The sequence below is a fragment of the Lynx rufus genome, unplaced genomic scaffold (assembly GCF_022079265.1).
Source record: "Lynx rufus isolate CCGP_SWC_20201006 ecotype Redwood Valley unplaced genomic scaffold, mLynRuf1.p SCAF_1, whole genome shotgun sequence".
NCBI lineage: Eukaryota > Metazoa > Chordata > Mammalia > Carnivora > Felidae > Lynx > Lynx rufus.
This window is the reverse complement of record NW_025814823.1, coordinates 144,655,758-144,669,410: the sequence shown is the minus strand read 5'-3', so window position 1 is coordinate 144,669,410 and position 13,653 is coordinate 144,655,758. Positions and strand designations below refer to the sequence as shown.

The window sequence follows — 13,653 nt, the reverse complement described above, 5'->3', positions numbered from 1 at the left end:
ATTCTATTTTGTGTTAAACTTAAAACATTTCTAAAGAGGAAGGAAAGAAAAAACTTCCTAAATGACCAAAGTAATGAAAACAAAAAGTGGGATGCCTGGGTGGCTCAGTTGATTAAGAGTCAGACTCTTGATTTCAGCTCAGGTCATGATCTCACAGTTTCATGGGATTGAGCCCCAAATCAGGCTCTGCGTGCTGACCACACGGAACCTGCTTGAGATTCTCTGTCTCCCTCTCTCTCTGCCCCTCCCTCACTCATGCTCTCTCTGTCTCTCTCCAAATAAATAAATAAACTTTTAAAAAAATAAAAAATAAAATAAAGTAGAAAACCAACAAGGAATTACATTAGAAAGAATTTAATGGAAACACCAGCTGACAAATGTGTAGACTATTCACATGCCATGTTAAGAGCCTGGTGTGGACTACTGCCTAACAACCTGATGACGTAGGTACTGTCATGATGCTCGTCTTCAGGCAGGGACCAGGCTTAGCAAGAGACATTGCTCAAGATCACATATAGGTGAGTAGCTAAGTTGAGACAGAAACCCTGGCAATTTCACTCTTGAACCGAGCCATACACAATACTACCATCGGACTTGGAAACTGATAAACCTAAAGTTGAAAGAAAGCAAATTCCTATCAGATGTGAACAGCCTCCTATACCTACACATCATTGACATGGTCTCGGCATGGCTTCCGTGAGGAATTCGGATGCTACTTTCATGATGAGCCGTAGACCAGGTTACCACCTCCACATTCCTACATTGCTATTCCCAGGAAACCTCTTAGCTTTCCAATCTTCCCTCTATTGGACAGCATTAACCCCTCTGTTTACATTAGTCACACAAATGGCACGGGCTCATAAATACAGCTCAGGAAATGAATCAGGCATTGTCTAAATTAAATCAGACCAATGACAAAATAAAACATTTCAGGAATCTGAAAAGAATGCAAAGTACCAGCAACCAGAGTCCCTTGGACTCCTGCTGTTTGTATCATCATGGGTCTCATGCAATGTCACATTGGGGCGTATGGGAAGAGCTAATAAAAGAAACTGTGGCCTACATTTAAGAAAAATACAGCACTAAAGGATCGATAAATTTTATTTTGAAGCATAGCTGTTTTAATGTCATTTTATCTGTCTGTGTCTTCTCAGATCTTCCGAGAATTCTAACTTTCATTAACTGACTCTACTCTGATGCTGTAAAGTAGACTTTTATAGGACTCCCCAACTTTCTCATGTCTTTCTTTATAGTTCAAAAAGAAAACAAATACGATTGAAATAAACACTGATCAAACACTGATTGTGTGCGTGTGTGTGCGTGTGTGTGTGTGCGTGCCTTTCTGCCTTTTCCTTAAAAGTATATCTGGGGCATTTGGCATTACTGTGAGGAGTTTTAGGAGAAATGATTTGCAACTTTATTTTTCCTTGAATCATAAGTTTTTCACTTTCAAATGTCCCCTCTCAGCAGGTAAAGACAGTTTTGCTACTATTCTTCCTTTCTGATCTTCTACTTTTAATAAACTTCTGCTTGTGGCTCCTTTTCTGTCCACCTCTTCATTCTTTGAAGCTGTGAGACAATGAACTCCAGATACTGAGGTAAAAAGTCCTGCAACGTTTCTTTGGGGGCTCACCTAAGATATCAATGTCTTCTAACTAAGCCATCGCATATGCAAGAAAAATAAGACGTCCAAGAAAATTTTGCTAGCCCAGATGTTCCAAACACCTCCCCATTATATCGGACCTCTGGATTGACCTTAGAACCTGCTCTGACTGCCCCCTTCAGCAGGAAGCAGTTAAGATCAGTCCTTGTCCCAATTCCTAATGGCAGTGACAGTCACATGTTCGGGGGGGGGGGGGGGCGGGGAGAATATGATAGGAAAAGACAGGATTCAGTAGGCAGAAAGGAAAAGGTTAGGACCTGAGGTCTCTGGATGGGGAAAGCACGTACTTTGGAAGAATGCCGGGAGCATGTGACCATAGCAAACCCCCTCGGGCTTAAGGTTCCTCTTAAGAATGTAACAGACACCACCTACTCCCCCTCAGGTTCCCTTCAGGAATTTGACAAAAGTCTTACCATGTATGACCCACAAGGAACATTTGGCCATAGACCACCCCTATTAAACCCCTAGGGTCAACCAAAACCCTAACAAACAAAGTCCCTGGTCTGTAGTCGGCGAGCATTCACTTTCGAATGCCCCCTCTCTGTAAAGAGAGCTTTCATACCATTCTTCCTTTCTGATCTTATACTCTTAATAAACTTTTGCCTTCTGCTCAAAAAAAAAATTAATTTTTTCAAGTGCCAGTAAAAAGGAAAAGTGAGAATATGTGCTTTCTGCACCTCTGGTCCACCTACTGATACCAATGTTTTCTCAAAGATAAAAAGAAAAAAGAAAGAAAATTCTGCTACTGTTTTTTTCTAAACAGACACACCATCATGTTTGGCAGAAAAGCTAAAATATACGCTTTGGGCAAAAAAGCTAAAATATACGCTTTGGTGGAGCCAAAATCATGTATTTATAACTTCACAATCGGTTCATATTTGAAAATTATACCAACTGAAGTATAACAAATAATTTTGGAATAATGGTAAATTTTAGAATAATGACCAAATATTATAAAATAAACAAATGTTTGCAACAGTACTATATTGATACCTAACAAGTATCATTTTCTAGTTTCACTTAAAATATTAACTAATATTTTACTATACACAGCTTTAATTAAGGTAAGCTTATTTCAAAGAGGAATTCATATAGCGATTAATGAAACAGAATATATAGTCCTGAAAAATAAAACTCCTTAACTTGTAGACAGATTGAATTTACAATTCACATCCCAAAATGTTAATGATATAAATAAAAATCTGTAAACTCCAAAATATGTAACTGCAAAACAAATGTTTCATATTTAATGATAGAAGATAACAAACCCAATAAACACACACACATAAGTACATATATCCCTTTCTTATAATACAAATGAACAAGCATGAAAACACAAAGCTAGTTTAAAAGTGTAAAAATTGGGACTTAAGATCTAGTAAGTAAAGCCAAATTGTTTGTCAACCTGTCTTCTTTCATTACAAAATAATCTTAAGGACTAGGTTTTCCTATTCTACAAAATTAAAATTACATTGACCGAAGCATGCATATTTACTGAAAAATATGGACAAAATCACCTTAAACATATCTGCATTAAACACACAGCAATATCAATTGTTTTAACCAACTATTAACATTTGCTTGCTAAAAACAGAAACGTGGTTATTACACATGCTCTACAATTTATCATCACCCAGTGAAAGGAAAATATCTCTATTTTTTAATTCCCAAAGAAATCAAATTATGTTACAATAATATAAATAGGAAGGTTTAGTGTAACCAAAATTAAAATAACTACATGTTGCTAATCCATAGAATTTTTCTTCATTTAAGTTTAAATGAAAGAATGATTACAAAGTTTAGGCAACAAATCATTTCTCCTCCTTAAATTATGTTTTAAAACTTTTTATAAGATTTAGTAAATATTTTTATCCCATTTCCCTTCATTTATGTTCAAGAAGCAAAGGTCAAAAAGAAAATATTGAGCTGGTTATTATGCATCAATTAAACAACATGAACTAGACCTAAAATCCACCATCCACACTCCCCACCCTCCACAAGTATTTCAGGGCTTGCGTACAGCTCTGCCTAATTCCATAAAACGATTAAAATCCTCTGCTTGTGGTCAAGTTAGGAAGGCTAAAATGACTGGTTAGTAATGAGGTGACAGGGGAAATCACATAACCTTTAATCCCTTTAAAATTAAATCAACATGTTTAATTCAGCACAAATATGACAAGTATCTACTACTTTAAACCTCCAGAACTACGGAGATCTTTTAGACCAAAAACAACTGACATCAGGGTGAATGGAACACTTAACATTACCAGGAAAATAAGAATAAATACCGCTTTGCTCCTATATGTCTTGCCTGCTAATAAGCAAGACACATACAGTTACTTAGATGGACCAGACTAACCGGATATGCACTTTCACTTAAGTGCAAATATTTTTACAGATCCCCTATTGAAGGAAATGAATGCCATGCAAAACTGTTTGTCTAAAATTTAAAATTGTTTAACATAAATCTCATTTTTCTTTGAAAATGCAATGGTCTGCAATTATATTTCTCAAGAATCACAACTGCCCTTTAGTTTTTAAAGGGAAATAAGAATAAACAAAACAGTGATTCACATACTACAATCCCAACCCCCATCCCACTCAGATTTTAAATTTCTTGAAGCTCAATCTATTTAAAAAGCTTCCTTACTAAGGCACTCCTCGAGATGATTCAATCTTCATACCTGGAACTGGACTTGGATCATCTCTATATCCCAAAAATGCTGTAAGTCTCAGTGTTAGCATAGGTAAAAACGAATAAAACATTACCAATCTCCAAGAGCTGAAGTGAGGTTCAAATGAGATGTGATAATGGAGACTTACACAGAGCCTGGCACATAGAAGGTACTTACTAAACTCAAATTCCCATTCCCCTTGAACGCCTTTACCTAGAACGAAAAGTTTTTCATTTTACATAAATGGAGATTTTTTTAAAGAAATAAGTACCACCAACACACATTTGCAAGAAAAGGAACACTATTTACAATTTTTTTTTTTTGGCTGAATTCATCTTAATTATATCACCATAACTAAAAGTACCTAAAAAGTAGCCACTATGGAGGGGTGCCTGGGTGGCTTAGTCAGTTGGGTGTCATGACTCAGGTCATGATCTCGCGGTCACGATCTCGTGGTTCTTGGTTCGAGCCCTGCAAAGGGCTCTGTGGTGACAGCTCAGAGCCTGGAACCTGCTTTGGGTTCTGTGTCTCCCTCTCTCTCTTTACCCCTCCCCTGCTCATCCTATGTCTCTATCTCTCTCCCTCTATCTCTCAAAAATAAATAAACATAAAACAAAAAAAAAGTAGCCACTAAGGAAACTTGATATGAGAGTTTTGCAATCAACCTCCTAAGAACCTACCAAAGTGAAATCTTTGGGACACTCCAGAAAAAAATGGAGCAAGGCAAATATTCCTTCAACACAGGCACATTTGTAAAGTGAAAAACACCTTTCTTTTTTCTTCTTAACTGGAAGCAGTTTTAAAAAAACACTTTAACAGTGGTTTAAAATAAAAACCTTAATTTTTTCTTTCATCACCCAACTTCCTTTGAATTATTTAGAAGCAAACCAGTGAGTGTTTTCTTCTTATGACTTACCTTAAAACACAATTAAACAGAATTTAAGAATCATTTGAAGGATAAGTACCATTTAAACTGACAAGAATGATTATAGGCATTTTATAGCAAAAACTGCATTAACTATAGTAACTGTCAATGACATTACATCGCCCTCCAATGTAAATAAGAATGTCTCTGTTCTAGCGATGATGTTGGTTTGCACATCTGCTGACCTATTAGAATGTCCACTTTGATCACGTGCTTGTCCTTAGCTTCTCAGATTTAGCATTTATTACTGAGAATGGTAATCTTTAAATCTTATGAAATAGTCTGTCACATCCTCTACACAGCAAAAGCTCACGCTGCTGTTACAACATTAGAAACAGGAGATACCATTATTGAAAGGCAACTTGAAATCTTCTTAGCCCGACTCTTAATTTCTAAATATTATGAAACAGATTTCATTCACAGAAAGAAAAAAAAACACAGAGGAACTGTTAAGAAATTTGCATATGGAGGTCACAGCAACATGGTGGAGGAAAACCACTCTGCCTCCCTAAATTTCATTTCAAGCCCTGATCTTCAACTATGTTTATGGGTTGGACAGAGACATTTATTCGGAAAGCTCCAGAAGGATATTTGGAGATGCAAACCTTAAGACAGTCCCTGTTCAGTGCCTCAACTTCGCTAGTTTCAAGTCTAGGTGTTTGAGAAGATGGGAGCACAGAACAACATAAATTAACTGAAAGGGAACCCAGTGCATAAACTGTAAGCTTAAGGTAGAAGGTTTCTTTTTGTTTCCTATCTTTGCAATTTCTTCTTAATTCTTCAAACACACCCAGACAGGCAGTATTACAGAAAAGCATCAACCTGCTAAACTGACCTAAGTCAGGCAAGCATGGCTAACAGAAGACACAATTTGACAGATTTCCCAATCCAACTCCTGTGTACCTCAGGTGTTTTCACATGGACCAAAGGTTCTCATTTCTATCCTCTTAAAGATGTAGAGAATGAGTGAGAAACACTCATAACTTGTATGACAACAGAATTTTTTTTTTTTTTTTACTAGGATGACTTGCTTAGGATTTCCATTAGAAAGTGGCATAAGGGGCGCCTGGGTGGCGCAGTCGGTTAAGCGTCCGACTTCAGCCAGGTCACTATCTCGCGGTCCGTGAGTTCGAGCCCCGCGTCGGGCTCTGGGCTGATGGCTCAGAGCCTGGAGCCTGTTTCCGATTCTGTGTCTCCCTCTCTCTCTGCCCCTCCCCCGTTCATGCTCTGTCTCTCTCTGTCCCAAAAATAAATAAACGTTGAAAAAAAAAATTTAAAAAAAAAAAAAAGAAAGTGGCATAAAAGTCAAACTATTTGGAGATTACCTTTATTTATTAAAGTGTGGTATAAAGAAAACTGTCCAGAAGAGGACAGTACAGATATTTTCCAAGTAGAAAAATATTGGTTTTCATATAACGTTAACTGGTCAGCCAGCCAGACAAATTCCAACAAGTAACATCTTACCACCCCCAACTCAAAAAAAGAAAAAAGTAGTGGCTAGCTCCTGATATTAGTATAAATACAAAGAGAAAACCTAATTTGGAATTAAGTCCTAATTTGGAATTAAGTCCTAATTATTCCTAATTTGGAATAAGTCAATGATATATTCAGGGTATTTTCTTTCACACATAATAACATTTAAGAATCTAGGGTAGCTCAGTCGGTTAGGCGTCCAACATTGGCTCAGGTCATGATCTCGAAGTTCCTGGGTGCAAGCCCCCTGTGGGGCTCTGTGCTGACAGTTTAAGGCCTGGAGCCTGCTTTAGATTCTATGTCTCCCTCTCTCTCTCTTCCCCTCCCCCACTCATACTCTGTGTGTGCCTCTCTCTCTCTCTCTCTCTCTCTCTCTCTCTCAGAAATAAATAAACATTAAAAAAAAAGAAAAAGAACCTATTAGTTATGGCTCCGGTGGGGCCTTGGAACACATGCCTTTTTTTAAAAAAAATCTCACCAACAGAAAAAAAATAGATACTGAAACAAATCTGTTTCCTCAAAACCCTTTTCCTTCTCTTAATTTAAATTAAAAAATGTAGAACTTGAAACTTCAACTTATATTTCCAGTATCTACATCTACAAAATAGAAAATCAGTTTTTCAAAAAACCCTCAACATGTCCCCAAAAACCAAAGAGGATATTTTTTAAATTTCAGATTTATATGCGCTGTAACAAGTTTAATCAAATAAGTCTGTTAATGATTTATAGTGAAACCGAAGTGGAAAAAAAAAAAAAAACTCCTGGTTAATCTAGTTTGAACTCCTCTTAATTTTACACATTGTTTTATAAGCCCCAGGGGTTATGCAGGCATCTTATTCATCATCCCATCGCTAGCGCCTCCCACAGCCACTCTCTTGCCGGAGAAGCTGTTTGGTCTAACTTGCTGGGAAAATTCAGCTGCGAAACATTTTTATGCAACAGCGAAAACAATCGGCCTCTTTTTTTCAAGGTGGAGATCTAGAAGCGAAGTGAGAACGTTTGAGACCATAAAATTAGTCTGCTCTAGCTTTAATAACTAAATGGTGATTGAAAAAAAAAATACAAATTTCGCATTTGCAGGAATGGGGGGGGGGCAGGAGGTACTAAACCTAGAGGGGCTTTTGTCCTCCCCGAGTGCGAACACAGCAAAACTAATAAAATTATGACCCGGAATAAAAAGGTCACATTTATTTTCAAAGCATTCATTTAAAAGTACAGAGAAGCATTCTTTAAAAATGCCCACATGTTTAAACGTAGCAGGAATGTGGCTAGCAAATACTAATCCTGAGGGTAATGGATTCACATTTACCTTCATAATTAGACCCAGCAGGTCAAATGTTAGCAAGGTAAACGGACATAAACCACAAAAACAGATTGAAAACGGCCAACAGAAAGTTCCTGTCCTTTCCTGGGAGCCCCCGTTTCTTCCTTACACAACCAGCCATCAAACATGTGCAGGCAAAAAAAAAAAAAAAAAAAAAAAAAAAACAGACCTACACGCACCAGCCGGGTAAGGGAGAAACCAAACTTTCCCAAATAAGTTAGTTCCGTCTTGCCAATCTAAATCCAACAGGTGTCAACCCTCATCACCACAGAAAATCCTTCCGAACAAGGTCTAGCGAAGCAACGGATGGTTCGCAATGAAAAGAGCCGACCTCTTTCAGGGTCGCGAAAGAAACAAAGCGGGGCCTCAGTACCGATTATAAGGAGGTGGGGGAGAAAGGGGGATGGAGATGGGGAGGCGCGTGCAGATGTCCTGCCCCCGACACCGCAGGGGAACCTAGGATCTCGGAGCACGGTTCCCGCGTTCTGTCGAGCCCTAGACCTCGAGGGTTGGAACAGGGAGTTCCACGGCGGGAGGGAGGGAGACAGAGGAAGAAGGGCGGATGGTACCTGCTTGTCCAGCGCGTCCCGGGCGCCGGCTGGCCCGACCCCGGCCCTGGGCGGCGCGGGCGTCCGCTCGCAGCTGCAGCCCTCCAGGAGATACATGCCCGCCGGGCGGCCGCTCTGCTCGCCCTCGAAGTAGAAGAGCACATTCTGGTAGAGAGCGAACCACTTCTCGTGCCAGCGACTCGCCTCGGCTGCCTTCTTGCTCAGGAAGCCGCGCTTGGTGCCCTCCTTTCGGGCCAGGAAGGCCAGGTACAGGGCGTGCCCCTCGTTGTAGCGCACGCTCTTCTGCATGGTGAGGGCGCGGGGGGCTCACCGCTGCCTCGAAGCCATCTCTCGGCCAACTCGCCCCAGGGCGCGCCCGCTCCGGTCCGGGCTGGCGAAGGGCGCCCCCTTGCCTGACGCCGAGCGCAGGGCACCCCGCCGCCCTTCGAGGCGTGGCGCCTCGCGGATCTGAGGGGCTCCCGGCTGCGGCCAGGGCACGTTCTCGACCGCGACCGCCGCCCTCCTGGCCGAGCGAAGCCCTGGGAGCCCCCGACGCCCGCGCGGAAAAGTGGCCCCGAGAGGGCGCCCGGATCCGTCTCCGCTTCGCCCGAAGTTGCGGGAGCCGGAGCCCCGCGGCGGTCTGGGGCGGCGCGACGCGCGGCAGCCCGAGGAGGACTGTCCTCGGGCAACTGGCTCCGGGAAACAGAAGGTAAAACGTCACGTGGGAGATCAGCTGTAATCGGCTTGGAGACCGATTTAAAGGGCAAAGTCGGCGCGGCGGCGGTGACGGCGGCGCAGCCCGCTCGCCCAGGCGCGCGCAGTGCCTCCCTCGCCGGGCTGGCCGGCTGCTGCCTCTGTTTCCGCGCCGCGATGGGGGGGAAAGCCGGGAGGTGCAGGCGCGCGGCGGCAGCACTCACCCGCTCACACGCGCGCCCGCAAGCCCAGACGAATATATACACTCACATGCACACAACACACTGACACAACGTGCAGGTCGAAACACAACGCTCGCGTTTTCACAATTACACCCTCACACGACGTTCACAGTCATACAAACAAGAATACACATACACACAAATACACAGTCGTAAACTCAGTCACACTCCTACACACACAATGCTTCCACAGAAAATTATGCAATCATATAAAAACAAATACAACCACAATGAGCACTTCACACAAAAATACAAACTTGCTTGTGTGCAATTACACACTTACCCGGGCAACTACATACGTGCACACACTTATACACTCACCCAAACACGCATTTACCACACAAACCAACCATATACTTATATACACACTCGCCCAAACTCACACACAAAATGGACATATACACATATATACACTCAACATACACACACACACTCATAGCATTACACATAAATACACATGCGCAGCTTATTTATACTCATACATTCACAGTAATACACACACAGATCATCATACACAAATACACACAGGGAGCAGACAAACTCAAACACATTCACTCAAAAAAACATACGCAAACATACTCATACACAAACACTCAGAAGCATACAAATATACATTCGTGCAAATTCACACTTTCACAAACCCATTCACACAAACTCACAACTCACCTGCACATCCATACACTCACACTCAGCCATCCATGCATTTCCATAGCCGTAGGTGGAGTCACAGGGTGGCTTTACATAACGGACAACCTTGACGTTTCCTCTTGTACTTGCATTGTTGTATTTAAAACTGGAGGAGAAGGTTAATGAGGGCAACCCCCTGTTCCTAAATGCTGTTGGTCCCTTCTCAATGCATGTGGTTTCTCAGGATTAAGATGAAAGAAACTAAATTTTAAGCAGAGTTTCAACCAGAAAAAAATACCCAAACAAGGGAGACTTGCTGAGCCCTGCCAGAATGTCTCCAGAAGTCATGCTGTCTTAGATTCACTAGATACCCTAGCTAGGACTGGAATGCATTTGATTAACAAATCTCACAAGTACGACTGGACAACCGAGACCCCTATTATAAAATGTAAGTGGAAAAGAAATAACGTGCCCAGCAGCTGCAGAAGAAAGCTAGTGAAAGCCCCAGGGAGTGCCAGTATTTGATTCTACTATATATACTTTTTATTCCCATTAGTCACTTATCATAAAAATAGTTTGCCATGAAGTGTTTATTGTTAAAATTTTTTTTTAATAAAATAAAATCCTTTTCCGGACCATGAGTCTGCAACAATACACCTGTCTTGTGCCACAAGTTGTGTGTTCATAAATTGATGGCCCAGGGGTTCTGCCTGTTCCATAAGTGCTGTTTTTGCAGAATATTTTAACTCTGCCTCACTGAGCAGCTGAGTGTTTTTTCCATTTTCCCTAAAAACAAAAACAAAACACTTTCACTATTAAAAATTATACAATAGAGAAATTGCCATTTGAATTTACAGTGTGAGAGCAGTGGTCAGTTTCTCTTTGCACATTTTTAAATGTCTTAGGGACAGTGCTGTGCTAATTTGGGTTTCACCCAGCTGGGAGCTTGCATTGTTCTTTAGAGCAGATATAGTACAGAAACAATAAATAAACGTGGACATTTATTCTAGATGAGGAGGAGATGGCAATTGCCTCAGGAGGCCTTTTATTTCCTTCTCTGTGGTCCAGTCCCAGGTCTGAGAATCATGAATTGATACCTGTGTAGCTGATGGGCTCCACTGTTGAGTGGAAACCATTAGTGTGTGAACTCAGTACAAAAACAATTTTGCAATGAGTATTCAAACCTTCTAGCCACTTGTGGTTTTTCTCCAGATGTGAAACACTCTTTCCCTAATAAACAATGTCTCTGGTGTAGAGGCTAATTTCAGTACTAACTGATCTTTTCTTTCTACTCAAATGTCCTTTGGATTTGAACCACACGAAGTATTCACCTCAGCCTCTTGTCTGTCATCACTTCCTACCCTGTAAGATGTTGTAGCTGTCATGGCCACCCTGACAGTGACAGGAGGGAGCTCTGGCTTCCTCTGAAATTTGGCTCCGTGATCTTTGTTGGTTTTAATTATGGAAATTCACTGTGAGAAAGATTGATTGATTGATCACCTGTTTATGTCCTCAAACTTAGGTGATGTAGAAGATACAGAGAAAAGACAGTGCTCTAGTCCTGGTGTGCTCAGTCTATTAGGAATAGGAATTAATGTTTAGTTGTTTCTCACTTGCCTATCTGCTTCTTCAAGACAGGGCTATAATCCCAGAAGCACCCAGTAGGAGAGCTTATATGCACCTGGCACACAAGTCATTATTACAAAAAGTTATTACAGTAACTATTTCCTAAATTAATATACTATTTGGTCACTGAATTGTTAGAGGGCACACACATTTGCAAATATTAGATCATTTTGCAAGACTGAATGGAAACAACCAGAAATCCCAGGACAATCTAGAGAAGAAGTATCCTGTGGGGTCTGATGGGCATTGGTGGGCCTTTAGCCTCCTTCATTCATAAGGAAACTGCTTCCCTGGAATGGTGCCATCTTGAAACACAAAGGGTCAGGAGGTTATGTAAATGAGGATGCTTTTTCCCCAGCTGATCAAACAGGTTGGCTAAAGGGACTATGTTCCAAGTGGGTGGGAGCAAAGCTCTTCTGTGAATTCATTGTTTTTCCCTCTTGCATTTTATGGACTCTTTCCCCGAAAAGGTCAGTTTAAGTTGATTTTCGAGGGCAATAAAGCATTTCTCACTGATAACAGTGAAAGGGTCTTTTTTTTTTTTTTTTTTTGCCTTTTCTAGGCAAGGTATAAGAAAAAAATTAGCAATTAACTGCCATATCTGGAATAAGTTCCCTTCCTCTATTATTTGTAGAGGGAGAAGTTATCCAGATAATTTGACAAAAAAAAAGGGAAAGAGGGAGGACAATTTTTATCTGATGTCCAAAAACTATTCAGTTTGGGAGGCAGGGAGCTGACTTCCACAAATGTAGAATGTATTCTATAGCTTTTCAAAATCCCTGAATCATACATGTGATGACACTCCAGGAGAGGGCCCTGGGAGCAAACTACCATTCAGAGATTAGGAAAGGGAGAAGGACAGCAGGAAAAAAAAAAAGTGAACAAACAGCAGGCAGGGAGGGAGGGCCTGGAGAGTGTGGTGTCCCAGAAGCCAGGTGAAGAAAGTATTTGAGGAAAGAGCGAGTGAGCTTGTCAAGTTCCCACAACTGGTGGTATAAGCCCTTGAGTCCACATCTTGTCATTGTTACTGCCTGTCCAAATGGTCACACAATGAAGCTAAATGACTGCTTAGGCAAGGAATCCCTTTATCCTGCTGAACTGCACAAAAGCCCCTGAGCAAATTTCTTGGTGGCTCTGTAACATCATTCTAGACGTGCTATAGTTGCAGATGGTGTAGGCGCAAGCTGTATACCTTGGGGGCAGAAGTAGAAAAGGAGAAGGGGAGGCTGTGGGAGTGATGTGAAGACCATACCAATTTTCTGCCTCCTAGGAGTTAGAGACTTGGATTCTCTTTAGGCGCAGAAACTGTTCCTTCAAGAGAACTCCTGGAATAGGTGCCCTTAGTTCAGAAATATAAAGCAAATACCTTTTCACGCTGGGAGAAAACTGACAGGATCTGAATGCAAGTATTTTGGCTCAGAAGCCCGGTATTTTTTCGTAATACACATTATTGTGTGCATAACTACTCTGACATCTCTTTTTCTTCTGGCAGAAACTGGCTAGATGTATAGATGAAAGCACTAGTCCTTCTTCCTAGCATGGAGAAGACTTCCTAATGTGGAGAAGACTTCCTAGCATGGAAAAGACCCTTAGGTTTTGGCCTAAGGGATGATGAGCAAGGAGCTGAAGGGCACCTCCTTGTAGGTCTGGTCATGATCCTCTCTGCTCTTTCTCCTTATACTTGGTAAGAGTAAAGACCACATGTTGAAGTCAGCAGAGCTACAAGACAGAAGGAGCTAAGGTCCTGGAGTCATTGGCTGGCTCAGTGCCAGGGGGAGTATAACCCAAGTGATGATATAACATAAGCAAAACATAAACTTTTGTGGTGTTAAATCCCTGAGATACTGGGTTTCTTAT

General features: G+C 41.3%; 1 protein-coding gene across 2 annotated transcripts in view; it reads right to left on the bottom strand.

The window, feature by feature from the left end:
• Window positions 1-8,917, bottom strand: part of RASGRF2 (Ras protein specific guanine nucleotide releasing factor 2) — a 237,149-nt gene extending 228,232 nt beyond the window's left edge. For both annotated transcript variants that reach the window (XM_047070691.1, XM_047070764.1), the window contains exon 1: window positions 8,630-8,917. In XM_047070691.1, the coding sequence (XP_046926647.1) occupies window positions 8,630-8,917 (288 nt within the window). The remainder of the gene's footprint in view (window positions 1-8,629) is intronic.
• Between the last annotated feature and the right edge of the window lie 4,736 nt (window positions 8,918-13,653).